Source organism: Eleginops maclovinus, chromosome 6 (genome assembly GCF_036324505.1).
Source record: "Eleginops maclovinus isolate JMC-PN-2008 ecotype Puerto Natales chromosome 6, JC_Emac_rtc_rv5, whole genome shotgun sequence".
In the NCBI taxonomy this organism is placed as follows: Eukaryota; Metazoa; Chordata; class Actinopteri; order Perciformes; family Eleginopidae; genus Eleginops; species Eleginops maclovinus.
Window position 1 is genome coordinate 19115773 of NC_086354.1, and position 25992 is coordinate 19141764.

The window sequence follows — 25992 nt, forward strand, 5'->3', positions numbered from 1 at the left end:
TCCCTGACCTTTAATCTCTGTACCTAACAGAGAATTAATAAGGCTCTGCACATTACACTCATAGCACTTAAGACCACCTTATTACAGAAGATCTGTTTAAGTGAATCCCGTCATGTGGACCAAATGTCCAATTTTAAGGGGAAATTGTAAAATGTAATATTGCTGATCTAAAGCCAGTCATGTGATTGACTTCAGCCCCATTTTAGGACACATACTGAATAGCAGTAAGCTTACCCCAAAAGTACAAATTTTCCCCCAAAAAATTGCTTAGATAAAACTCATTTTTGTTATCAAAGATCTGGAGATCCTTCAGATGAAGCTAAATATCTGTGCTGTTCAAACCAGGGAAATCCTCCATTACCTCCTCAGTGTCCTCTAGTGGTAATGCAGAGGCCTTGCAGACTGCGGTCTTTTATTTAGATCTAATCCTGTGTGTATTATATTCTTCGAAGGAAACGTAATAACTTTTTCTGTGTAAATTACACTCCCATCTATAGTTACAACTGGAAGTTAAAATATCTAATCAGTGTTTTGATTTATAGAAATGGATTCCCTGAGATCTAGTGGATGCTTGTTTAAGCCAGGTAAGATCTACAATGTCCTTTTTTTCTGTATTCATACCGTTCCTGCTTTACAGTTCATATTTGATGACATAGACCTGTAAATCAGTGGGGTACTTTTTTTTTGTTCTAATCCTGTGACTGGAACCAAATGTTTGTCTAACCCCGTGTCCATTAGGTTGCTTAAATATGTCATTTTTATTGTTGTAACATTGTCTATATGCCATATAGTGTTAACGACATTCCTGGTAACCCTTTAAAGGACACAGTACCTGTGCTAGGAACTCTAAAGTGAATATTTTCGGTCAATGGGTGTGGTTTTTGGTTTTGTCCTGGGAAAACCTCCTAATCCACAGCCTGCTCACCATTCCCCTCACCTATTTCATCGTCAAACATAGGAATGCCTTCAAATTTGCATTCTGTCTACTCCAGGCTCTTACCCCTGCCTTTGGGATTTCATGAAGAGGTAGTCCAACTTATTCATCTTACAAAAATGAGTGTTGCAGCTCGCTATTTATTTTTCTTGATGTGTCTTTCAAGGGGAACAATCTACTGCCAGCTGGTGGCAGGACTGTCAACATGTGAAACAAAAATAATTATTAGTGACCCAGTTTCACACGCACTACTTACAAATACATATTGAATGTTACTTTATGGTAAAGCCCTTAATGAAAAACACAAAATATAGCATTGTCCTGCAACTTAAGCATGTTTTGGTTTTTTTGTACAGTCATTTCACCTAATTGACTTGTCAAAAATAATTGAAAGATCTTCCAATAACCAAGTACCAAAAGCAAAGTAAGCCAAAGTTTGAAGCTAGGCTTTTATTTTAAATAAGACAGAAAAACCATGAATTATATATCCAATTGAGTTCTTTAAATAATGTGGTGATGGTTTGAAACAATGCTGTATATTCAGCATCTCCCAACAGTACTGGCTCTGTGGGGAAATAAATGTGTTTAGTCACAAGTCTGGTCATGTTGTGGTATTTCAGTGTGCACAGTAGCGTTATTAATAGGAAAATGCAACAAACCTAAAATGCATTTTTTTCTGCCAAGCAGCCAATGGTAGGAGAAGAATAGGAAACTGTGGCTGCCCCCAGAGGGTGATGAGTGCGATGCCAGAGAGCGATCCCTCTGTGCTACTGACATGGCCCAGAGCTGAGTGCAGCTGTGAGGAGAGTCAGGGTGAGAGAGGGAGGGAGAGAGGGAGGGAGGGTTGTAAGCGTTACAGGAGGGAGCAAGAGAAAAGGAGGGGAATTTATGTGGAGGAGGGGTTTATCAAGAGTGAGAGAGCTTAAAAGAGATGGTGAGAAAAAGCGAGAGAGAGAAACTGCGTGTGTGAAGGAGGAAGATGCTGTTGCCAGGGAACAGAAGTGAAGTACAAACGTCCATCTTCAGCAGCTCGCAGGAGGATAGAAACACGTTACATCATGGATGCAAAATGTGCTGAACGTGAGGAGAAGCAAAACAGCTGATACTTACTTCCAGCATCCCCGGGAAAATCACAGAGAAGGTAGGCAGGTGTGATTACATAACCACCACAACACATACGGGTGACATCATCACATCAGGATTAGAGCCCGGGAAGGGGGCATTAGTGTTGGCAGAGGGAGGAGGGGGATTCTGCAGAGACTATCAGAAATGAATGCGAGGAAGAGGAATAGAGCGTGATCATCGTCAGAAGGGCTGAAAGTGAAGGATGAGGATTATCTTTTGTCCAAAAAGCAGCATGGGATTTCACTGAAAAGAGATGAAAACACGGTGTTTGCTGTATGATGAACCCACTCTATTAACCGTTCCCCCCACAGGAGGATACCACTTCTCTCTCAGCCTCCATTTAAGGCATCAGTGAACAGCAAGAAACGTCCTGCAGCCTAGATCCTGAGCACGAGTGTCCCACATGCAAATGTAAACAGTGATGAGCCTCATTCTGCTCGGGCAGATTTAAGGAGGGAAATAAAGAGGAGATACTGCAACCAAATCAGGGAAGCGCTCCTAACAGCATAGAGGAAGTCATCCTCATCACAGTCTGTGAGTACCCTGCCTTTTACATGATGATTGATCTTCAATCAGTGACATGTTCAGCTTTTTTCTGCTGCTGTTTGTGAGTCAAATTACGGAGATGGTGTCTCAGAGATGGAATGGATGACAGTCGTGACAGAAAAGCTTTTCTCCTCCCACATTAACTTGATGGCCCTGTAAAAGTGAATTCTCAATCAGCCTCTTTATCTTTATACTTTTAATTTCACAATATTTGTATAATTACATAATACATGTTTGTCTGTGACAGGAATCATTTGAAAAAGGTGGCCTCTTACCTTTTGTGTATCAATCAGGATGTAATCTGCTCAAACCACAGCCGTTCAGTCCTGACGAAGAACATTAGCTCTATTGTCAGGAGTTGAAATTCTTGTTAAATGATACTGTAATTTATTTTATCTTTGATTGTGGCTAATTGAGTCCTACATTTTAGGTGTATTTAAGATTTGACTTAGTTTATTTTAAGCTAAATAATCAGGGGTATACTTGACTGTAATATGTAATGAAAACAAGTTAGGAAAGAACTGAACTTAGGTTTTATCCGTGGATCTACTGATACTGATATCTCCAAACTGTAGGCCATGTTAATGATATACTAATGCAGAGGAGGAAGTAATAACAGTATGTTCTATTCAGGTGGAAGCTCTACTGCGAGTTTGTTTGGATAGGCACAACGCAGTGAAAAGCTCAAAAGATAGTGTTTGGGCAATGAAGGCTGCCCTGCCATCTGGACTCAAATCCCTAACAAACACGTGCTGCATCACCATTACTGTGTGTCCATCAATCAGCAGTCCACTGTATGAGCAGCTGAGCCTTTACAGAAGACATCTGCGCGGACAACTAACCTCACGCACTGATCTGCTGTTTCCGTGTGAAATTTCCACTTTGTTCTCAGCGAGTCACACCCCTCTTTCATTCTTTATTTAGCAGGGAAACTAATCATCTCAGACAGCTTCTTGTTTGGTTGTGTGAGAACAGAGGAAGTCAGTTTAAAGTGAGATTTAACCAGAAGGATCTTTATAAAAGGGGCTTTCAGGGATTTCCCTATCCAGCTCATATCAAACAGTGCAACTTTTTATGGGATAGTACAGTCAGTGTAAACACCTCTGTTGTTTAGAGAATCCACTGGCAACACAGCAGCTCCAGCAGCATGTAGCCTGAGGGCCTTGAGCCTTTTAGTCCACTTTTTCCAGTATAGGCTCTGATGTGTCTCACTATAGCACATCAGTGCCATCTCAGTGGACAAATGGACTGTGTTAACGTCTGCTGCAGCATGAACGCTGACCCGGACATTTATATAGGAAGAACACTCCTCCTCCATTTGCACATTCTGACACATGATGTTTGCTCTGTTCATGACTGATCCCTGTATGACATCCTGCAAAAATAGAAACAAACCGTAGAGCTTTACTTCACAGACCGACAAATGGACGGAGGCTTCGGGGTCCTTTCTGGTTTGATTATGTAAAATATGGAACTTCAGATGACTACCAACTTTATGACTCGTATGATTTCATTGTGTCTCCCTGAGGTGCTGTATGAGCAATGTTGGGTTTTATTTTTGGGCTCCATTCCCCAGTGATGTAGGGAAAGGAAACCCACTGGGACTTATTTTAGCCAACGTTTTATTACAATGGAATTATCATACAATATTTGCCTATGAGAGATAGCACGCGTTCGCAGTCTATGTCTGTTTTGGATCTCGCAATTGCTCTGTATTATGCTTGTTAAAAAGAAGGATAAAAGTTTGAGGTTTTGTAAGGTTAGAATTTGTAAACTCATGTTATGTTTTCTAGCTGCAGTCCAGACAACTTGATGATTGCTCCTTAAGCTGGTGTTGTGAATAGGACTGGCCTAGTGTGTCTTTTTTGTATTGTAGTGTATTGCTTTGAATCAAAAGAAACCTACATTTTGATCTGTAGTTTGGTTCTAGCAACACAAACACTAATTCTTACATTACCCATAATGCAATTGAATAGTTTCTTTCATTCAACCCTCCCTGCCCGGTGACCATCCCTGTCTTTCCATCTCCACACCTTCAGTTTGTATCCCTGGCCGTCTGTCGTAAGCTTGTCTCAATTATAATTCTCAAACCAAAATTCAGATAATCCTGCTTGAATCATCAGGGTTGGGTAAAATGGGTGGAGTTCCCCTTTAACACAGCTACACGCTTTAACTCTTTGTTTCCTACAAAATAATAAGTATGTTTCATTTGTTTTCCAACCACAGTGAGCTGAAGCCCGTCCTCCCTTGCAGAGGATGGGAACAGCAGAAGCCACTCTACGCATGGACAGCATGGAGGTGAAGGACGAGTGGCAGGATGAAGACTTCCCCAGGTGTGTGTGTGGGTTTGCGCAAGACAGAGACAGAGAGCCTGTGTGTGTGTAGGAGCAGTTTGTCTGATTTGTGCACAGGCTTTGACAACCAGGCCCAGCTCTGAAGCAGAGTTACTGACGTGTGTTTAATGGTGAACGGCACCAGGTGTGTTCTCTCCTTGATGTAGCCGTTATCTGTTATGTGATTATGATGCGTCATGTTGGTGAACCAAATGGAAACTAGCACAGAGGGAAAAAAAGGACAAATTAAACACGTCAGTGTGCAGCAATGGGGGGAAAAAACCCAAGCAAGCACCGTTTCTATAGCTGAGGAAATGTGTTCATGAAATAAGAGTATGGGAGAGGACATCCAGTGTATTGTATATAGTCTATCAGATTATTTGGTCAGTTTTTGATAGGTTTCTGGAGCCAGTTGTATTTGTATTCCAAAAATAGAATAATACAACAATGGTGTCCTGTTAGCTCAGCTGGCTAAAGCTTATACAATACTAATGAGGCCATTAGAAATGAAAAGAGGAGTAATGGGTGTGTAATAAATGCAACTAAATGTGTTGCAGACAGTTTAAACACAAGAGGGACATTTTATAACAATGTGAAAGGGCTTTTCCCTTGCAAAATGTTCTACTTCCCGGTGTCTTATCCACTGTTGATGCTGTAAACGTACCTCTACAGAGCAACAAAACACAGCGACAACTTAATAACAGCAATTATACCCAAAGCTTCATCAACCGGCCTGTACGTGTGCTGTTTTAGGGCGTTGCATGCATGTCTGTGTTAATGCCTGTGTCTTTCTCTGTCTGTTTGTGTGTGTGTGCTGGTGTGTACAAGGGCTATCTACTGTAAGCTGGCCCTCTTGTGCCCCAGCTATCTCATTATAATGTCAGAGGAGAGTTGATAATTACAGATGTTGCTTTCTCACAAAACAAATTGATTCCCGTACACACCATTTTTGATGAACAATAGCGCCACTCCACAAACAAAAGTGCGGAACTGCTAGGAACCACTCCTCCTGCTTTATAGATTATTTTTATCATAGCAAAGCATGTTGATGCTTATAGCTAGCAATTTAAAAAAAACATCAAGACCGTTATTAACTACGTAAGAGAAAAACAGAAGGCCAAATATAATTCATAAACCTGTTAATTTATTTGTGATTTATAGGGTTTCCATGTCATTGTACTTTAGTTGATCGTTCACACATTTCCCTGCAGGCCTCTACCAGAGGATGGAGATGGCCTCACTGACAACAGAACCAGTAAGTGGGGTAAATACACAGCATTCGCAAAATATATCTTTTATTTTAAGCTGTACTGTTAGCTGTGTGTCTAAACTTTAATGGCCGGTCCGTCCAGATCCTCCCACCACTCTAAATGTGGGCGAGACCATGGCTCAGCGTAAGCGTCGCACTCTGATCGCCCCCGACATGAACCTGTCGCTGGATCAGAGCGAGGGCTCCGTGCTCTCTGATGAGTTTCTGGAGACACCCGACGACCTGGACATCAACGTAGACGACATGGAGACTCCTGATGAGACGGACTCGCTGGAGTTCATCAACAACGGCAACGAGCTGGAGTGGGAAGGTCAGACACGGGTTATAGGAAATTGACAACTTTACATGATCAATATTGACGAGGCAAAACCTATGTTTTTAAGGTAAAGGAAGGCGTGCTAGTATTTTCAAGAAGCAAATCTTACTGCAATGGCCTCATTGTGACTTGTTCAGGCAGGTGGGGAAGTACGGTTAAACAATCAAACCTTCTTCACCTTGTGTGCAGATGACACTCCTGTGGCCACTGCAAAGCGTCTTCCAGGGGAAAGTGACGAAGAGAGAGACTCAGCCGGCCGTCTGTGGCGAACAGTGATCATCGGTGATCAGGAGCAGAGGATTGACATGCAGGTCATCAGACCGTACCTGAGGGTGGTCACACATGGAGGTTAATTAAATACTTGTGTGCTTGTATTATTTTAATAATATCTGAGTGTTTGTTTGTATGTGCTTGCGTGTCCATTATCGGTTTTGAAAGAACAATACTAACAGGACAGATTTGGGAGTTTCTACCCTCATTTAACTGGGAAAGATAATTGAAAAAACTGTTGCGGCTAGTGCCATACTTTGCCTGTTCAACTGCCATGATAATGAACGTGTATCCGTCCTCTCTCAGGATATTACGGAGAGGGTCTGAATGCCATCATCGTGTTTGCAGCCTGCTACCTTCCTGACAGCAGCTGTGAGGACTACACCTACATCATGGAGAATCTCTTCCTGTAAGATCCATTCTGGTCTCTAAGGGGCTTCCACCTTAGCATGCTGTGTTATGGGCCTTTTTCAAAGCATTTTTCTTTACTTTATCCTCATTGTTACTGAATAATTGATCAAAGACTAGGACTGGAGAAAAGGTTTCTAGGGAATATAGATGTCAAATCATATTAAAGATTGATGTAAACATCAATGCTAGACATTAATGATGAACACCTATTTTGGCTTTAAAAAACTTCACTTTGTGAACAAAGGAATTCTCTGAAGTAACATTTTTTCAATTCTAGATGTTTCTGTACAGTTTGAGTCAGATCTGAGGGGTTTTCTCTGCCCTCAGGTACGTTGTCAGCAGCCTGGAGCTCCTGGTGGCAGAAGATTACATGATCATTTACCTGAACGGAGCGACTCCTCGCAGGAAGATGCCCGGCATCAGCTGGCTGAAGAGATGCTACCAAATGATTGATAGGAAGTAAGACAAGCTAAATATCAGAACAGTTTGGGCAGACGTAATGGTTGATGCTAAGATAAATGATGATACAATTTTGGTTTAATCTGATTAAAGGGATACTTTACCCCGAAAAACGATGATTGGAATATCAATTACTCGCCCAGTTTTTCTTGAATTTGGCAAGAAAAAGTTGGTTTTTTTTGCAAAAGTTGTGATAAATGAAAGTAAATGAGGTCATTTCAAGAACAACAAAACTATAAAAAAAATCTGAAACCTTACTTTTTAAGACACGTCCACATAAAGGATACGACTGGATAAATGAGAATTATACGATGTGTTTTACACCAATTTAAGGTAACGCAGCTTGATTGAGAGATTGATATACAAGTGATCATTTTGGGGGTGAGGTATTCCTTTAAAATGATAAGGAGAAGGAGGAAAGCTTCATAACAATGTGATTATCTCTTGCAGACTGAGAAAGAATCTGAAATGTCTCATCATCGCTCACCCAACGTGGTTCATCCGGACCGTCCTGGCCATCTCCAGACCTTTCATCAGGTGAGGACTGTCTGTCGCTGTGTTTAGTAGTACTTCCATCTTTCTTAGAGTTATATATTGGCTCTAAACAAAAGAAAGAAACACAAAGAAGATCAATTACAAAGTCATGACATTTTTATAAAGTCAAGCAATTAGAGAACTATAAGAGCTATGCTTACTCGCCATGGATAGCATTGATACAACTAAATATTCAGAATGGATCATTTGTGACAGTTATTGCATGTTTTTGATTTTATTCCTCAGCGTGAAGTTCATGAATAAGATCCGTTACGTTCACACCCTGGAGGAGCTCAGTCAGATCATCCCCATGGAGCACGTTCAGATCCCGGAGTGTGTGCTGCAGTGAGTACTCTGAGCCACCAGGGCTCGCTGCTGACACACTGAACATGACTTCCACAGTTTGTGTTATGACTGCATGCTTTCAGTAATAATACCTTGAGGGACTGGCTTAAATCAGAGCAAAGCTGTATTGAATTCACTAATATTCAGTTTGTGTATTGCATTTATTGTATTGTTCTTAGACGGATGAAATAGTAAATAGATAGAAGATACTAGATCAAATATGCAGAGTGAATGCTGACTTAGAGAAGTACACATGTTATGTTACAAACATCAGATGTCAGATACCTAATACTAAAATAAACAATGACAGCCATGAAGCAAACTGACCAGGATTTCAGTTCAAACTCATATTGTTTTAACAACCTATAGGTGGGTTAACTTTAGGTTCAATGCAGTAAAAACGTAAACATATGTTGTGCAGAGGCAAACTGCAATGGACTTTTCGCTTCGTAGCATGTTGACGTTTCTATTCTGATCTCTTAAAGGTATGATGATGAGAAGATACGAGCACAAAGTGAAAGGTGAGCATTAAATCGTCACGTGATTCAGCTTTGATGCATATTTTTATTCCTGTATAGAAGTAGTATCATTAATAATTGCTTGTCTTACTTCCAGAATTGAGCAAGAGCAGCCGCCGACAAAACCAACACTAGCTAAAGAAAGGTGACCTCATTTTGCAGTACATGATGTGCAGTGCAGTGCCATATGGAAACTGTTCAAGTTAGCATGTTTTACTAAGGTGTTCATTTATTATTTTATGTATAATGTCACTAACATGGAGTGCAACTTTATTTTAGTAAGATAAGATCCTAGAATAAGACGCTACCTTAATGGGAAATGCGACGTATAAGGCTTATAGAAAATAAAGCTGTGTGCTTCTCCTCTTTAAATCAAGTGAAATCAACTTCCTTTGCCACAGTTTGGCCACAGAAAACAAAGCCTAATATGGGCTGGATGACCAAGAAAAATATTGAGATGTGCTTATGGCTTTGCTTTAATCTGTCATTTCCAGTTCAAAGTCAATGAGAGCAGAGGTTGGCCGTGACATCTGACATTAAGGTAAGCGCTCTCGTTGACACAACCGCCTTCCCAACCTGCTGCAGCCAGGCTGGTTTGTAATGTCAGCCCGCTGTAACTAATCTCTGGGAAATGTTCTCGCACACACGCATGCTTATGAGCCTATAAGAGACATCATATAGTAAATCACCCAAAAGCTGGATGGTAGCCTGTCTGGAGTTCTGCTTCACTGACCAAAGGTCTAAAGGTTCATCTGTCCGATCAGGGACACCAGGGACTTCCAGTATCGAAGAAATAATTAGATTACTAAAACCCTCTCTTCAAATGTTTCGTTGTTTTGCCCTGTTGGTCCTGTTAGTCAAAGGGCATTTTTTACTGTGTCTGATGGTAAATAAACCAAGACACCAGTTGTTCAAGAAGATAATCCTGACATTTCTTATTTTAGTGATCTGGATTGTCTTGTGTGTGCGCAAAGAAATAAATAGATGGCTCGCTCCAGGAGGAAACTGAAGCATGCACACGTTTCTTAAGATCCCTTTCATGTTTTGACTCTGAGAAAAGGCCAAATGGTATTGCTTGCACATAAATAAAAAGTAATAAAAGTAAATAAACAAACAAATCCTTCTCTGAGAGCACTGGCCCAAAAAATAAAGCTGTTTGATTGATGTCAATCAACGAGTGCAGTTCATTTTCTCTCCTGCCAAGTCATGTTTAGTTCTATAAATTCAGTGAAAGAACTGTTAGGTGATCCTCTAACATCATATTCCCCTTCGCCGCCCCCCCCCCCCGTGTTACATAAAGCACAGCTGCTGATCTCTTTAAGCATACACACAACCTGTACAACCCAGGTCTGGCAAATTGATCTGCATCGTACTGCCTGTCCTGAAAATGCGGGAAATACCCGCCGCAGCAGGTTCTGGGTGGGTTAGGCTGGGTGAGGGGGGGTTATTTTAGTAAAACTCCCCTCCCCTGCTGTGCTGTCCTGCTGACTGTCCCATTAGCCTTTCTATATGTCAAAGGAGCTATCAGACATGGGACTGGCTGACATCTCAGGAATGGACACCTTACCATATACAAACTAAATACCAGGGGAGGAAGCAGAGGAAAAATAAATAGGCAACATGTCAAGTTTAGATTTAGTGCACGCTTACTGAAACACTGCCAACTCAAAGGATTATATAGGAAGTGTTTTATTTAAAAATACACACTTGTCAATAGAGGTTATGGAGAAGGAAAATAATGAAATTGTATGTATTTGTATTACAGAGCTTTAAAAGGAAGAACCAATGGGGGACATTCATTCATAAAATGGGAGCACGCCCAACGTCTTTCAATCTCCTGACTGGATTCATTAGATGCAAGACAATCATTTCTCACATTATTATTTTCCATGACATGCTTGCTTCTAATTCAAAACTAATATACTACAAAGCCTTACAAGATAGCGAAATCAAAAAAGGCATCTGCTCCCTGCATGTCAAGAGGAGCTCCAATCAAAGCATGAATTCAACTTTATAAATGATCAATGAAAGCATCTTCCGACAGGGCATGCAATATAGTTTCTAAGTGTACATACTTGTAAATATATTTTTGAGAAAGGTGCTTGCACAGATGTGCTCACGCATTTGTTTTTTGATATGAGTGGCATGGGTGTTGTTTGGTTTGATGGCCGTTAACTGAAAAATGATGTGCAATGATATTGTTCTTCTTAGACCTACAGTAGATGTTACTGATGCAAACATGTGTTACCGTTTCCAGAGTTTGATATGCAGGTGGCATGCTTGTTTATTTCCTTCTGTCTCATTTGTTTCTGTCAGTTTTTAAGTCCCTCGCCATCATGTTTCAAAGATACTTTTACCAAATGGAAAATCTACATTGTTACATATGAAAAAATATATATTTAAAAGAGAGAAAGTTGAATTAAAGAAAGTGTTATTTATGAAAATGTGCCATTTACTGTTTGTAAAAAAAATAAACGAATGAAATAAACGAAGCTTTTGTCATGCTTCATCTCTTCTACCTAACCTTGACTTCTGATACTGGACAAATGTACATTACAGATTATATTTCCATCTTTTTATTGCCTCTAAATATATTTCAGGTTGATCCAGACTGACAGGCAGCCACGAGTGCCTCAATGTTCTTTGTGTGACCTGACAGTCCTTTGTTGCTCTGCTTAGGGGTCAATCGGGCAATATTCATCTGAGGTGACCCTACGTTACTTTCAAATGTTAAAATACAGTTATCACACGGTAATGTAACAATATATAATCCATTTTAAACTATACTTTCTCCTTCATGTCCTTTGACATTGTGTATTGTAATATATTATGCAAATTCAGATATTAAAACAATTAAAAACAGTTTGTTTCGATCAACAAAAATATGGTGCTTTAGTCTAAGGACATTGCTCCTTGTCTCGCCTGTATAAAATGCAAATAATATTTTAGCATTTTAATGCAAAATGAAAACAGAAAATAGGTTTGTTTGCTAAATTCAAAATGACAATAATTTGACAGCATGCCCGTGGTCATAATATTGAAGAGTTGTTTTAAACGGAATAGGGAATATTGTCCGTCTTCCGAGTCATACAGGAGAGGTATGCAGCACATGCTTCACGTGCTCTGGTTTGGTGCCCTACAGAATGTTCCAGTCTGTATGGGACAGATTATAATTCCAAATTCCCAGAAATCGTTTAACCAAGGATGCAAACTGTTCTGCTCACTAATAAAACCCAACAGCACCACATAAAGGCTGCAAATCACTTTGATTAAAGACAAATATTATTGTCACATGGTGTCAACAGACAGCTTCCTCCCTGGGATTGTCACGGCGCTGAAACGTGAAGCACTGAACATGAAACCATGTGCTCTGATATCTGGGACTCAAAGTTCACCTCTCTCACACTTATTGCTGAGATAAGAGTTTGTTTAAAAACATTGTTGCACAAACACAAGAGGTTGCACACACCCGGAGGTGATAAGATCAAAGATGATCTGTTTTGATCAGACTCGACTCGAGACATTAACTCGAGACACTGCGGTCACATGGCGGCCGGCCATGCACTCCAGCTGGTTGCATCAGAAATATGCGTGATGCTGCAGGCAGACACACAATAGCCGACTAAATATAGTGCCGGTGGTTTTCAGCCACACTGTACTGTAAGCATGGAAAACTCTCCTCTAAAAACCAAATCACGAGGATCCTCTCTGAACTGTAATCTTGTTGTGATTTTCCCATAACTTTATATTTATAGTCTTTGAATTAGGAAAATCAAAATGTATCTCAAATAAAATATTCTTTTACAAGCTCTAAACTATCAATCACCTGTAGCTCCACATGTGGCCCTTTCCAAAAAAACTGAAATATTTTTGCGTGTCTTTACGGTGTATCTATATGTTTTCTGACCCCTGGCAGCAGGTGGAATATTTGGGATCTACTTTCATGCAACTGTGAGGCTCACACTGTAGATCCCCCCCACCCCTGATGCTGCATGTCTGCTTATAGGCTGCAGGAAATGGAGGTCTATTGGTCAGGGAGTTCTGTGACGCTGCAGCTGAATCCTTTATATGTCCGGCAGGGAGATTGTCTATCAATGAAGTAGTAAAAGGGGGGAACGTCTGTGGCCGAGAAGGAAAAGGTTTTTACAAGAAGCCTTTCATAGTCTGTTTGCTTTGGGTGGGTTCCCTTCTTTTATTTACTGAATTCCAGAGGTGACCAATAAACAAAGTCAAAATGAAGATCATCATCGGCATTGGAGGGTGAGTCTTCATTCATTTATTTACCTACTACTGCTTGTCTTTTGTTGGAACTTAAAAGGTAACTGAGATCTGTGTTTGATTAAATTCTCCTGCATTTTCAGAGTGACCAACGGTGGGAAGACCACTTTAACAAATAGACTACTAAAGACATTACCAAACTGTTGTGTGGTGCACCAGGATGACTTTTTCAAGGTAAGCTGAATTAAACTCCCCATTATTTAGAAGTCATTTTGTGTTTAGTGTGAAGCTATAGCAACTATTGTAATAGTGTTGTGTAAATGCAATAATGATGTGTGATAGATTTAATTTGCTATGCCTAATTTACCCCAGAGTTTATTTTATGCTCAGAAGAATAAAAAAATAAAGCACCAGTGTGACTAACAGTAGTCAGCACAATAGCCTAGCAATACATCTGGCTGATTGTCTCCTGGACAGTCAATGAAAGGGCTGAGCGTCCCCACTTAAAGTCAGACTAGGTCCAATCACGTTGCAAGTTCTGCAACCAACTTTTTGCATAATTATTAAACTCATTTGGCTCAAAAAAGCCAGAAGATTTTGAATTAACCGCACCAGTCTTTTCGTGCTACATTCAGGGCCTTTAAAGGCTGATTGACCAGCAATCACCAATTCTATGACATTTAACAATTGAATAAATGGCATTTTTCCACTTATGTCTTCTATAGCAATACATAAAACTTGCACATTTCAAATAAAAAAGGCCTTCAGATTTATTCTCATAAGCAAAATAGCCTGCAACACTTTTCTTAAGTAGCTAGCTAACATATTGTAAAAGGCAATAGCAAGCATTTCGACCCTTCTGCAAAGCTTTAAAAGATTAAGCTGTGTCCCTTTGGTATTGAAACCAATATATTGCAAGCGCAACACTCAAAACAATTTTCAACTGCACCAAAAATCACCCCTTAGTGCTACTTTTGGTGGAGACGAGTCCTTGACCTGTCCTGTCCAGGTGTGATCAGCTCCGACTGCTTACTAGGTTGCAGCAATGTTTTATTGGTGACTGTTATTTCAGAAACCCGATCAAATAGAAGTCGGGGAGGACGGCTTTAGACAGTGGGATGGTAAGAACGGATTTTGCGTAGGAAAACCATGCAGTAATGTACTTTTTCTTTCCTGCACATTTCTTACAATTTTGGTAACTGTAAACTTTGTGAATGCCTCAAACATTCACTATCTTTGACTGATGTGTGTTACAGCACATCGGTGAAGAGCGTTGTTTCCTTGTGTGGTGAATCCTGCTCTTTTCTCTCCTGTTTGTTCAGTGATCAACGCCATCGACATGGAAGCTATGGTTAGCACTGTGAAAGGCTGGCAGGAGAACCCGGTCAAGTTTGCCCTCTCCCACGGCGTCAGCCTGTCACCTGAATCCACCTCAGAGGAGGGGATCCATATTCTCATTGTGGAGGGGTTCCTCATCTACAACTACAAGTGAGTGGCAAGCCATCTTAATCAGTCTTCACCTCGAGTTCTCAAATGTAACCTACAGGCCTCTTGACCTTGATCAGCTTTTCCATAATCTGAGCCTCGTTCCCCTCTGCAGGCCTCTAATCGACTCCTACGACAAATGTTTCTACATTTCCATTCCTTATGAGGAGTGCAAAAAGAGGAGAAGGTAACACGTCAACACCACAACGTTGACAGATACTACTTGAGTGTTGGACAGGCTATAAAATGACTTGATTGGTTATCTTTCTGCAGTACAAGGACATACACACTCCCCGACCCCGCCGGCCTGTTCGACGGCCACGTCTGGCCCATGTACTTGAGACACAGGAAAGAAATGGAGAACAACTGCAACAGAATAGGTATGCCCAAACTGAAATCTGAAATAACAAATCAACGCCCTTTAATGTTACATTGCTTGTACTCCATATTGACATCCCTCACGACAAAATAGCTGCTCACTTTTGAAAAAAATCATTTCTAATGTGTATTTTTCTGCACAGAGTATCTCGATGGAATGACATCAAAGGACGATATCTACAACAAAGTATATGAAAGCTGTCAGAACGGCCTGCTCAACTTATAGGTACATTTAAAGTATCATTTTTACATTTTCCCTTGCAGTGTGACAGCTACAGTGAAATTAACCTCTCCCCTTCTTCTCTTTCTGTACAGCAGGACGAGGAAAACCGTGGAGCTGTGTATAGACTTGTAAATATAACTTTGAGCACATGTGTAATAGCAGTGTGTACTTCTAGCCTGATTTGTAAATAGTTAATCCTGTTATTAAGCACCATGTTTTTATGGTCCTGCGTAACTTTTTCTAAAGATAAGCCACCTCTGGACGACCCAGTGTTCATCATCAGGGACGGGTCACAACACTGATCCGTATGTGAACGTATAAAACACCCACTGGGAAGGGAGGATTTGTTTCTCGTAACTAAATGAAATGACTGAATCCAATTTGTGTTTCCTGTTTTCCTTTCACACACACACACACACACACACACACACACACACACACACACACACACACACACACACACACACACACACACACACACACACACACCACAGCCTTATACATCCTATAAAGATCCTGTTATCAATCACAGACCTCGCATCAAACATGTTCGTGTTGATAATGATAGAAAACATCCTGTGGCTCATAAATGACACCTCTTATCACCCAGATGAGATTAGAGTTGCAATAAAAATGTCCTGCAAACTGAATCCCACCCAGAATGTCTTCCTGAAAGACACAATGGCTGAGATATTGCAGTGTACAGGAAGGAGGAAAAATAGAGAAATATTAGTGAACTTATTTAATCGCTTCTTTTTTTAGACAGAAGTACGTACCTAAATACGTGAAAAGGACGTTTGAGCATCTTTGACTGAAACCAAAACTAAACTCAACCAGGAGCTTTTTGAGCAGTGTGTCTAAACCCCTGATAACAGCAACACAAATGAGTGTTTTATTCAGCTATTTTTTATCAAAGGTGACATTTTTATTATCCACTTTATTGCCTGGAGCTGGATTTATAATGCCACACCATTCCCCGTGTATGAGGGCATCTTCCTTCTGTTTTAAGTGGCATCTATACCTTTGATATTATTATCGTTTCACTATTGTTGAATTGGAAAGTGACATATATGACTGTTTCAGTGGGAGTTTTGTGGCTAACATTTACATGTTTCCTACGATTTCTATCTATGCCTCCAAACTATCTGTATCATGGTGTAATGTAAAGCTTAAAGAGAATGTGAGGGTGAACTGATCACCTCCACAGCACTAAATGAAAATATCTGCAAATCTTGTGACGGGAATTCCACATCACAGAAAGGTCAGAGCCAGAGAGAGGTTTGATTATGCTTCCCTGCTGGATTGACAACACATCCAATAATATGAAATAACTTTCCTCCTTTCTAGCCTGTAGCTTCTCATAATAGAAAGAATTGTTTTGGTTTTGTCTGCTCAGAAAATGTTATTTTTTGAATTACTGGCCTCAAATTAATCAACACGTGAGGTCAAAGTGCTTTTCCTTTTACCGGAAAAGTCCCAGCTTCTCTGAAAGATAAAATGTTCTTTCTAAAGTCACACACATCGCTCATACCCTCAGCCAACACTGTCTGCACAGAAATGATGGGAGACACGAACGTAAATTCTCTCTTTTATTGATACTTTAATATCAAAAGCCAGTAAATGATATGGTCACCTTGAGGGTTGTCTGTCCTATCTGCAGCTTGAGTCATAAAACAACGACGTGTGCCTGGCAGTGACGACCAAGACAACAGAGGATTTAGAGTGAGTATAAATTTTAAGTGTCATATAGGATTTTCCAGACTCTGTCTTTCTTCGGAGCGAGCGCACTGCACATTACTCTGGCAGAGCCTCAGAGGGTGTGTTCGGGGTCTTGTGATACGTTTCTGGGAGTCTTTACATGCCAGCAGTGGGCCTGGAGCAGATCTGCCCTGTCAGTTTATATTTAGGCTTAGCGTCTGTGGTGTCAGGGGAATATATTTAATGAGTGTACAGCCAATTGCAGTTTGCCACACACTCACTCCACATTTCACTCCCTGCTCTGACACAGGGGCTGGGCCCCGGTAAGACGAGAACCTCATGCTCCCACGTCACCTGACGCCATGGCAACCACGAAAGTACAGCCGTGGCGTCCATATTTAGGCGGTATGACAGCGGACACAGGAGATGAGCGGCTGTCACATGCTGTGCAGAGCCCCTGCGTGAGTAAGTGAGGACCCCCGAGGCATCTGAACAGTTGTGGTAATGCCACTGAAGGAATGACAGGAATATTTATGGCTGCCTCGCTGTGACTTAACATATGTGAACAACTGAATTCACATATAAATCCCCCTATTTAGCACATATAAGCCCTATATAAACATGACTGAATGTACTCACTTTAATGTAGCTGTTAGCAGGTGTGCAGTCATGTTCTGATTATTAACTGCATAGTATATCCATAATCTTCATTTTTAATTGAAGGCACATTTAATATTATGCATTAGTTCTTTTTTTATTTGTATTAATCAGTTTATTTTACGTGTTAATAATGTGTATATTAAGCCCACACCTCTCCCCCCATGCTTTTCAGCTACATTCTTTGCCATACACACTCTATATATACTTTATGGGTGCCTATAGGAAGATTTGTTGACAAATAAACACTTAAAGTGTGTTATGACCATGTAAGTTTATATACTGCCTAATTTAAATAGAGATACAGTGACAGACGGGCCCCATGTTCCCTATTGAGTCAGTTTTGAAAAGGTCACAAAGTTGTAATTATGTAAGTGGCACTCGGACCTGATCGGTCTGCAAGGACCTAAAACCACAACAGACAAATAAATGACATGCAAGCTGCCAGTAGAGGAGTGAATACACAACAACCAAGAGCTCAACTACAGCCCAAGACAAAAAAAAAATCTGCACTTGAAGAAGAAAAACGTCAACACCCGGCACCTTCAACAAGTGAAGAGATGTACTTCTGCTTTTATCTGGAGTCCAAACACTTTTGCTCAATAGAAATAATATTGTTCTTGTAATATTTGTTCCATTTTTATTTGCTTATTATTAACTTGCTTTGTGAATCCTCAGGATGCCCTTAATCACTCTTAAATTTCCTGAGATGAAAACATATTTGAAGAGAGAAGAAAAAACAAAACTAAATCCCCTGTATATTATCCTTTAGGAATGACTTCTAGTTGTATTGGTTGTTTGCCGATTTAATTATTTTGGATAATCTGAACAAATATTAAATTAATATATGTATATAAATATTTACTGTAGATTGGAGTAACTACTACAAAGTAAACATATAGTCTATCCTGTCCACGTCTCAAAGAAAAATACATACACACATTGACTCTTTATCTCTGTCTTCCTTTTCTCTTACTGCACAGATATTTAGTTAAAAACACATTTTCAAAAAGTGTTGAAATAAAAGTAACCTGCAGTCACGCACAGTAAAGCTTAAAGGGCAAGACGACCTCTTTACAGGAGGTATCAACATGTCAATCTGGGCCAAGGGTCTAATGGCGGGACAGTTTTGAATAGCTCACATAAAACACTCAACATCAATTTGTCACGTGTAGATCAATCAAAACGTGAAGATAGGTCGAGCAGCGTGACGCCTAAAGCTGAAACGTGAGGAGAGCTGACCATGCTGATTTAGGCGAAGGTTAATTAACGTTAAGCAACCCGTGTGTGACAAGAAACCTGATGATCTCCAGTCGTCAAATAACAGATCATTCAGCATTTGTTAGACACTTCTATTTTAACTTGGGTTAGAAAAAAAAAGAAAACACAAAATCAGTTTTATTTAAAAACTCCCTTTCAGGAGTAGCTAACATAAAGGGACAACAGTAAACTTATTTTCATGTTTTTTCACACATTCTTTCAGCATCTCACCTGCATTGTCTCCCCATGATCTGTGGTAAACCCTCGGGCTCTATCATTTAGTTGTAAACTCCTCAGAATGGCAGTGTGAGGCCTTCAGGGCAAGACAACAGGTGTATTCCTTGTGTGGATGTTTTCTCGTGGTAAAACCATTTTAAGACCATCATCTTCGTTTAATCTCACAAGAAGCAAAGCTGTGAGCCCTGGATACCTAGATTCATGGGATAAGATATATTCAAAGCGTAAAAGAATTAGTGTCTCGCTCTGGGAAAGATCTGCTGCTGCTGCTGCTGCTGTAGGTGTACCATGAAAACATCCAGAAACTTTATTTATGTACAAACAGCCCTATAGTTCACAGTAAAGACTAGTTTTTTGTGGCAACATTTGTTGTGATTTGTTTACTTCCAGGTCAGACACACAAGAAAGACTAAATTCAACGTTTAATACTTACTGGCTAAATATTGTGGGTTACATGTCCTGCTCGGGAAGTCTTGTGCCAAACCAGTGCCGAGGATCTGTGGCTCTTATAAATCTCGAGTGCTGCACTTTGGAGCAGGCAGGGGGAGGTTACTTTGACTAAGAATAGAAAAGCATGCAGGCTCAACGTCCTGATGCCCTATTTGGGTGAGGAAACACACACCAGGGCATAGCATGTGAAAGGTGACACACACTGAGCTCTGCTTGACCCAGTGTGTGTGTCTGTGTGTCCCATCTGTGACCCCATATCAAAGTTTCTGAGTTTATTACCTGAAAACAGAATCATAGTGACGTCTCTATTCTAAAGCCACATGGAAAAACACTGAGTTAAATAGGGTTATTATTGCACTCAATGGCCAGTACATACAGCATACCGCCCCTTTTAACACATCCAGTTACTTTTACTTTAGATTTTTATTTCATGCTAATGTATTTTATGCTCTGCTACATTTATGAGGCAATCTTGCAATTTGTAAAAATGTAATAAATTGTTATAATAAATATAATCGTTGTAATAATTACAGTGTAGGATACCAAGCAATATATACATTACATAAACATTTCCCCCATATTTATATCATTGTATATTAAAGCCAAGTATATTTTGACGCTAATACTTTTTAAACTTTACTTACTGTTAGTATGCTTTTAAATGCAGGACTTTTACTTGTAACAAAGAATTTGTACATTTTTACGCTAATTAAAATATTTATATAGCTCTTACATCGAATTTAAAAAAAATATAATAATAATAATACTATTTGGCATTAAAAATAAATAACATAATGTATGCACTTCACCGTTGGGGGAAAGAAATTGCATTTTGTTGAACTTTTAGTAGGATTGCTTTGATGAATTGGAATTCAGCAACAAATAATTAGTATAGCAGATATTCTAACACTTAAGACTTAACATAAATCCAGACCAACAATAAAAAGCCTTTTGTTTCTGCACACTGACTCAGGATGATGCTGGATGACGGACTGCTTCTCAGCAGCATCACTAAGCGTGCAGGATAGACACACGGAGGCATCCTGCCGCCTCGTGGTGAAGGATGAGTCTTGCACGAGGCCATGAAGCCAGTGCAGCCTCTCTAAAGTTGTTACACAAGTAGAATTTATTTGTGCTTTTTTTAAAACCAACCATCTAATATCTACGTACTGTATGTGGATAAACTGACCACTTGTGGCACTTATTTTGATTATTTAAGTACTCTAATGGATTTTTAAAGTCATGCCAAATGAAACATTTTTATTTTGTAGAGAAGTGAAGAGTAGAAGGGATGTGTAAGTGAAATCAAAGGATCATAATCTTACCTTTCACTCTACTGGTCTGGCGGACTGGTTCTTGACAATATCCAGATTGAACGTTAACATTTAGATGGTTTCAGTTAACACCTGTGCGTAAAGTTTACTAAGCAAACGTCCTTGTGTAAGTATTGTGTAAGAGAACGTAGCCACGGAGAGGAATGGGTTAAATCTTCTTGCTAGAAAGTTTTGCGTAAGAAACTGGGATTCGATAAGTGAGCAGGAGAAAGTCTCCAGCCCTCCTCTGCTCTCCCCCTCAAGACTGATATGTTGCTCTGTGTCAGAGCTGCACTCCTGCTTTCCATCCACTTCCATCAAAGCAGCATCTGCGTGTGCAATTCCCACCACAGTCTTATTTATCATTAACTTACAGGAAGGATTTATTTGTTCTAGTTTATTGCAATGGCACAATGGTCACTCTTATTTTTATACTTTTTCCATGGACAACTTCCCCTCATTTTTGGGCAGCAGCAGCGCACAGCTGGCCCCTGGCGGCACCGGATCCAGTGGGAGAACAACGGGCAGGTTTATAGTTTAATGAGCACCGGGTCAGAGTACCATTCTCCGGTTAGGTCCCGAAGCCAGTCGAGAGTTTATGTGAGCGGCAGGAGGGATGGCACCTGGAGCCAAATGCCGGGAGCGCAGAGAGGAGCCACCCTGGTCAGACCCGGACAGGCTGAGTCGAGACAGGTGAGGACTGATCACAGTGTGGATCAGGGATCCATTGCTCCGGGGCCCGTGGTTAGACAGTATGCACCTTTTAATACTCGTGTGTCAGGGGCCAGACAGCAGCCTGAGCGCTCTCCCGGAGCTGCAGGTTATGTGGCCACACGGCGCTCAAACCCTGAACACCCCAACACCGTCAACGCCTCTGCACCGGGAAGATTTAGAGACCTTCCCGTGAGGAGAACTCGTGTGGATGCAATGTACACCAGAGGAGGAGATCCGGGGCCCGGTGTGCAATACCAACCTTTACTCGTGGTGCCAGAGGCGATGGCCGTCTCCAGGCAACACGCGCAGACGGATCAATCCATCTCAGCACATCCAACCAGTGTGGAAAGGGAACCTGAAGCTCCTGCTGCATCCATTTCGCTCAGTGAGGGTGGTTCAAACGAGGCAAACGGCAACAGAGAGAACATGGCTAACGACGACCCTCGAAACCCATTAAAGAACCACAGGAATTCTGTTTTCTACAACCCATATCCCGCCAGAGGGAGGGCAGTGGCCCGCAACCGTCGTCCGCCTGGCACAGGTTATGGTACAGGATATTTCCAAAATGGTAAGTTTAGTGTCATAATCATGGAACATGTTTGGCCTTCTTATTTGCATGTATTCTAATTGTCATAGACCAAATATTACGTTTGAGTCATCTGGTGTAAATCAATTTCTCACTCAAGGAGAGGAAAAAATTGAATTGCAAGGGAAACCTTATTAGGGCTTTGGATCCTGGCAGCTCAGTGATATTAAACACTTATTAGTATGGCAACAAATACAAACAGCTGCTCTTACTTTCTGCCTGGACTCTGTTTCAATTAATTATGCTTAGCAAGAAACACACACCATATGGGACATTGCAAGCCCATACTGTAAAGTGTGCAATAGGTGCAAAAGCAGCATCAAGCAGCATATTCATTTGTTTTTTAATGTGCATAATAATAGCTTGCATATTATATTTGAATAATTCTCAACTGTATATAATTATTGCATTTCCATTTCTGTAACCTTTCATCTTTCTTGTTTTAAAGCCCAAGTCCTGAGTACATTTGGTGAATGAAGAGTCTCTGATTCTAACCATAAAGATCTCAGAATTACAAAAATAGTAATATAACACTTTCCCTTTAACCTTGTCCTCAGGACTGCCGGACCTCGTGCCAGACCCGTATGCCATCCAAGCAGGTGCCTACATCCAGCGCATGCAGATGTTTGCGCTCCGCTGTGCAGCCGAGGAGAATTGTCTAGCCAGGTGAACTATTGTGCCAAAATGATTCACTTCACCAGAATGTAGACACTGAAGCACACACACGACTATCCACTCAACACACAGGCATTTCCTTTGTTTTGACTGCTCATTGAACCCTAATTTGACTTGTTTAAGCAAAAACTTTGTTTGTTTAAGGAGAACTTTTCTGTATCACCTTTCAATGTTGCATGACAACTGTATTGTTGATAGGGTTATTATGCAGCAGTGATTGTCCAACATGATGTCCTGCCAACATATGAATGTTCTGGATTGGTTTTCTTTGAAGCATTAAACTCAATGGCAAAAACACCTTTTGCACTCTGACAACAAGCCAGGAGCACTTATGTCTGTTTCTCTTGTGATCCATCCAAGGTCGGCTTATGGACCCACCGTAAGAGACATCGACTTCAGAGTCCTCCTGCGGTTCCCCCAGAAAGTGATTAACCAAGGCACCACTGACTTCCTTCCTGTCAAGCCCAGATATCAGTGGGACTGGCACAGTTGTCACCAGTGAGTTTATCTAGAATGAAAGCGAATTGACCCTGGTAGAAAAAACAACACCCTCAAATCGGTCTAATTTGTTTCATTCTACCCCTTCAGACACTACCACAGCATGGACGCCTTCAGTAACTACGACCTGCTGGACATCGTCACTGAGCGTAAAGTGGCCGAGGGACACAAAGCCAGCTTTTGTCTGGAGGATACGGGCTGTGAACCTGGATTCAGGCGGCGCTACGCCTGTACGTCTCACACGCAGGTAACATACAATTATATAGTACAATGTGTGAAGTAAAGGTTGTATTATCTTTAATCAGGTATCACTGAGACTAAGTGATACTGAATTAAAAACACTCACTGGCATCGCTAGGTATGCGCAAAGTTAAAGGTTTAAAATACATGGTTATATGGTACACAGTACTGGAAGACAGTTCTCCCAAGTAAAGTATCCTGTCCTCAGCACTAAATCTCATAACAACTGGACATTTAAGTCACTCAGCAGCCTCTAAAGTACATCAACACAGATTCACCAGCGAATAGGAAACCATATCTCTTGAGATGAGAAAATAAACAGAGTAGTTACCTCTTGTTCTGAATATAGTTTGCTTGTAACACCTTCTTCTTACACAGAAATATCTGTGTCAAGTAAATCATGCCTGTGATTCAATGATACCACTTTTTTCGGGTTTCTCACACTTTCTCAAGAGACACAGCAGGCGTTTTACAACTGCTTCCACTGTGTCTTTTTAATTAGATTTACTAAGTCAAACAGAACATAGTGCCTGACTAAAGCTCTGAGTTATACAGTTTCCTGTCTAGGAGTTTTTGGCCCATTGCAGATCCACGGCTGAGAAATGTTTTAAAGTAGAACTTCAGTAACAGAATGAAAACATCCTGAGGACCTGGGAATACTTATTACATCTGCCGTCTGGGCTCTGTGATTCTGGCTCAGCACTGCTTAGCGCTGTTTTTTTGTAACAGCTTCTCTTCCAAAGAACTGTTTGTATAACTAAAGCTCAAATGTGCCTCATTTGCAGCACTTGTAGGAAAAATCTAGTCAAATTCGTCTGAAGAGCCATGAGTCAAAGCTTTGCCAACGAGTGTGTTTTGGTTGTGTTCTCAGGGCTTGAGCCCGGGATGCCATGATGTCTACGCTGCCAACATCGACTGTCAGTGGATTGACATCACTGACGTGCCTCCAGGGAATTACATCTTGAAGGTAACACATGTCACATTAACATCATATAATCTCCCTAAATAACAGGTATTTTTCTCGTAACCATAACATGTTTCTTACTGAGAAACCTTCAGTACTGCTCAAACTGTTTCTGTTTGTGATTATTTTCAGGTTACCGTCAACCCCAATTTCAGCGTGCAGGAGTCCGACTTCACCAACAACATAGTGAGATGTGATATCACATACACAGGAATCTATGTTCAGACACGCAACTGCCGAGTATCAAGGTACCGTACCAGTGTTCCTGTTTAACATGAACGCTGCATGTGACGTATTCTTTATCTAGATCAACTCAATAAAAAAAGTTGCAAATGAGATAAAATGGGAAAACATTCGGACAATTGAGAGATGCTGTATGAAGCATTGCGTGTTTACAATTAGGCTTTGTGTATTTAAATGTTTTTCTTATCTTTTTCAGCAGTTGAAATGTTCCTTTTCAAGTAGTACTATCTGCAGGACTTTTACAGCAAACATCTCTCCCTGTACTGTACAGCATCTTTAACTCTATGACTAACAAGAAGTGCAATTGGTGCTCGAGTGTAATTGTAACTGCTTTAGTCTTGTTTTGCATTTAATTGAAATAAATGCAAACGTTTACACATATTTTGCACATTAAACTAGTCAGATCAGATTAACTGTGCTACAAATGTGCCTTAAGTCATGAGTGGAATATATATTTTCCTTTTTGCTGGTTTATTGCTTGAAATGTGTTTTGTTGCCGCTTTGTCTTGTTAGCTTTTTTTGCTTTGTAATGTTAATATGTGTACATCAGTATTTTTCACAGATTATTTAAAGCATAAGATACTCTGTTTTTTGTTATTGTCAGCCATTGGTTCCCACTGAAGTCAGAAATCTTTGAAAACAAGTTAAAAAAAACATTTATTTAGAAACATGTGACAAGAATATTTACTAAAATAGGAGAAAATACTGCATTAGTAAGGGACTTTATTAAACTGCTAGTGAGGTTCTATAGTAGCGGGATAGTGTGTGTTAGTACCGTAGGATCAATTCACGGACTGTTTGTTTTGTTGACAACAGGAAACATGCAGATTATCACTTATTCGTGGTCGGTCACATTAGAAAATTGCAAATCTCTCATTTTATGTTGAATAGTAAGTAGCATAATGAAGTATGTTTTATAAATGTGTGCTGTTGTACAATTGAGTGAATGAAACATTTAGAAAATTGTTCTGTAAAACTGTTAATATTGCTAAATTCTCATTGGTTGTAATATGTTGGCATGCTGGAATTATTTTAATAAAGAAGGAGAGAGGGAGTTGTTATAATAATTGAAAATACCAAAGGATTATTTAA

General features: G+C 40.4%; 3 protein-coding genes and 1 long non-coding RNA gene across 10 annotated transcripts; 3 read left to right on the forward strand and 1 right to left on the reverse strand.

Moving 5' to 3' along the window:
- The first annotated feature begins 1819 nt into the window (after positions 1–1819).
- atcayb (ATCAY kinesin light chain interacting caytaxin b) lies at positions 1820–11553 on the forward strand. 3 transcript variants are annotated; one of them, XM_063886737.1, is made up of 14 exons: positions 1820–2075; positions 2371–2593; positions 4832–4938; positions 6150–6202; positions 6291–6518; positions 6714–6872; positions 7101–7203; positions 7533–7664; positions 8115–8201; positions 8445–8543; positions 9029–9064; positions 9159–9206; positions 9556–9602; positions 10827–11553. In XM_063886737.1, exons 3-13 carry the CDS (start codon positions 4862–4864, stop codon positions 9593–9595), a joined length of 1062 nt encoding a protein of 353 aa, XP_063742807.1. In that variant the 5' UTR covers positions 1820–2075; positions 2371–2593; positions 4832–4861; the 3' UTR covers positions 9596–9602; positions 10827–11553. The 3 variants fall into 3 exon arrangements, with proteins under 3 accessions (XP_063742807.1, XP_063742811.1, XP_063742810.1); XM_063886741.1 differs by having other exon boundaries at positions 6150–6193; XM_063886740.1 differs by lacking the exon at positions 1820–2075 and having other exon boundaries at positions 2151–2593.
- Positions 6061–19762, reverse strand: LOC134866527 (uncharacterized). 2 transcript variants are annotated; one of them, XR_010166049.1, is made up of 6 exons: positions 19651–19762; positions 19212–19410; positions 8152–8264; positions 7588–7643; positions 6703–6850; positions 6061–6505 (listed from the first exon to the last, which is right to left on the reverse strand). It is a non-coding gene; the product is annotated as an uncharacterized LOC134866527 (long non-coding RNA). The 2 variants fall into 2 exon arrangements; XR_010166050.1 differs by having other exon boundaries at positions 6634–6850.
- LOC134866566 (nicotinamide riboside kinase 2-like) lies at positions 13136–15745 on the forward strand. 3 transcript variants are annotated; one of them, XM_063886783.1, is made up of 8 exons: positions 13136–13321; positions 13423–13513; positions 14352–14400; positions 14602–14767; positions 14880–14951; positions 15038–15144; positions 15286–15368; positions 15458–15745. In XM_063886783.1, exons 1-7 carry the CDS (start codon positions 13296–13298, stop codon positions 15366–15368), a joined length of 594 nt encoding a protein of 197 aa, XP_063742853.1. In that variant the 5' UTR covers positions 13136–13295; the 3' UTR covers positions 15458–15745. The 3 variants fall into 3 exon arrangements, with proteins under 3 accessions (XP_063742853.1, XP_063742854.1, XP_063742855.1); XM_063886784.1 differs by having other exon boundaries at positions 15461–15745; XM_063886785.1 differs by lacking the exon at positions 14352–14400 and having other exon boundaries at positions 13151–13321.
- Positions 19763–21154: 1392 nt separating the features above from the next.
- On the forward strand, positions 21155–25976 carry LOC134865552 (protein-lysine 6-oxidase-like). 2 transcript variants are annotated; one of them, XM_063885142.1, is made up of 7 exons: positions 21156–22262; positions 22838–22946; positions 23316–23453; positions 23544–23700; positions 24565–24660; positions 24790–24905; positions 25097–25976. In XM_063885142.1, the coding sequence occupies exons 1-7, from the start codon at positions 21386–21388 to the stop codon at positions 25101–25103; spliced, it is 1500 nt and encodes a 499-aa protein (XP_063741212.1). In that variant the 5' UTR covers positions 21156–21385; the 3' UTR covers positions 25104–25976. The 2 variants fall into 2 exon arrangements, with proteins under 2 accessions (XP_063741211.1, XP_063741212.1); XM_063885141.1 differs by having other exon boundaries at positions 21155–22262; positions 24790–25976.
- The last annotated feature ends 16 nt before the right edge of the window (positions 25977–25992 follow it).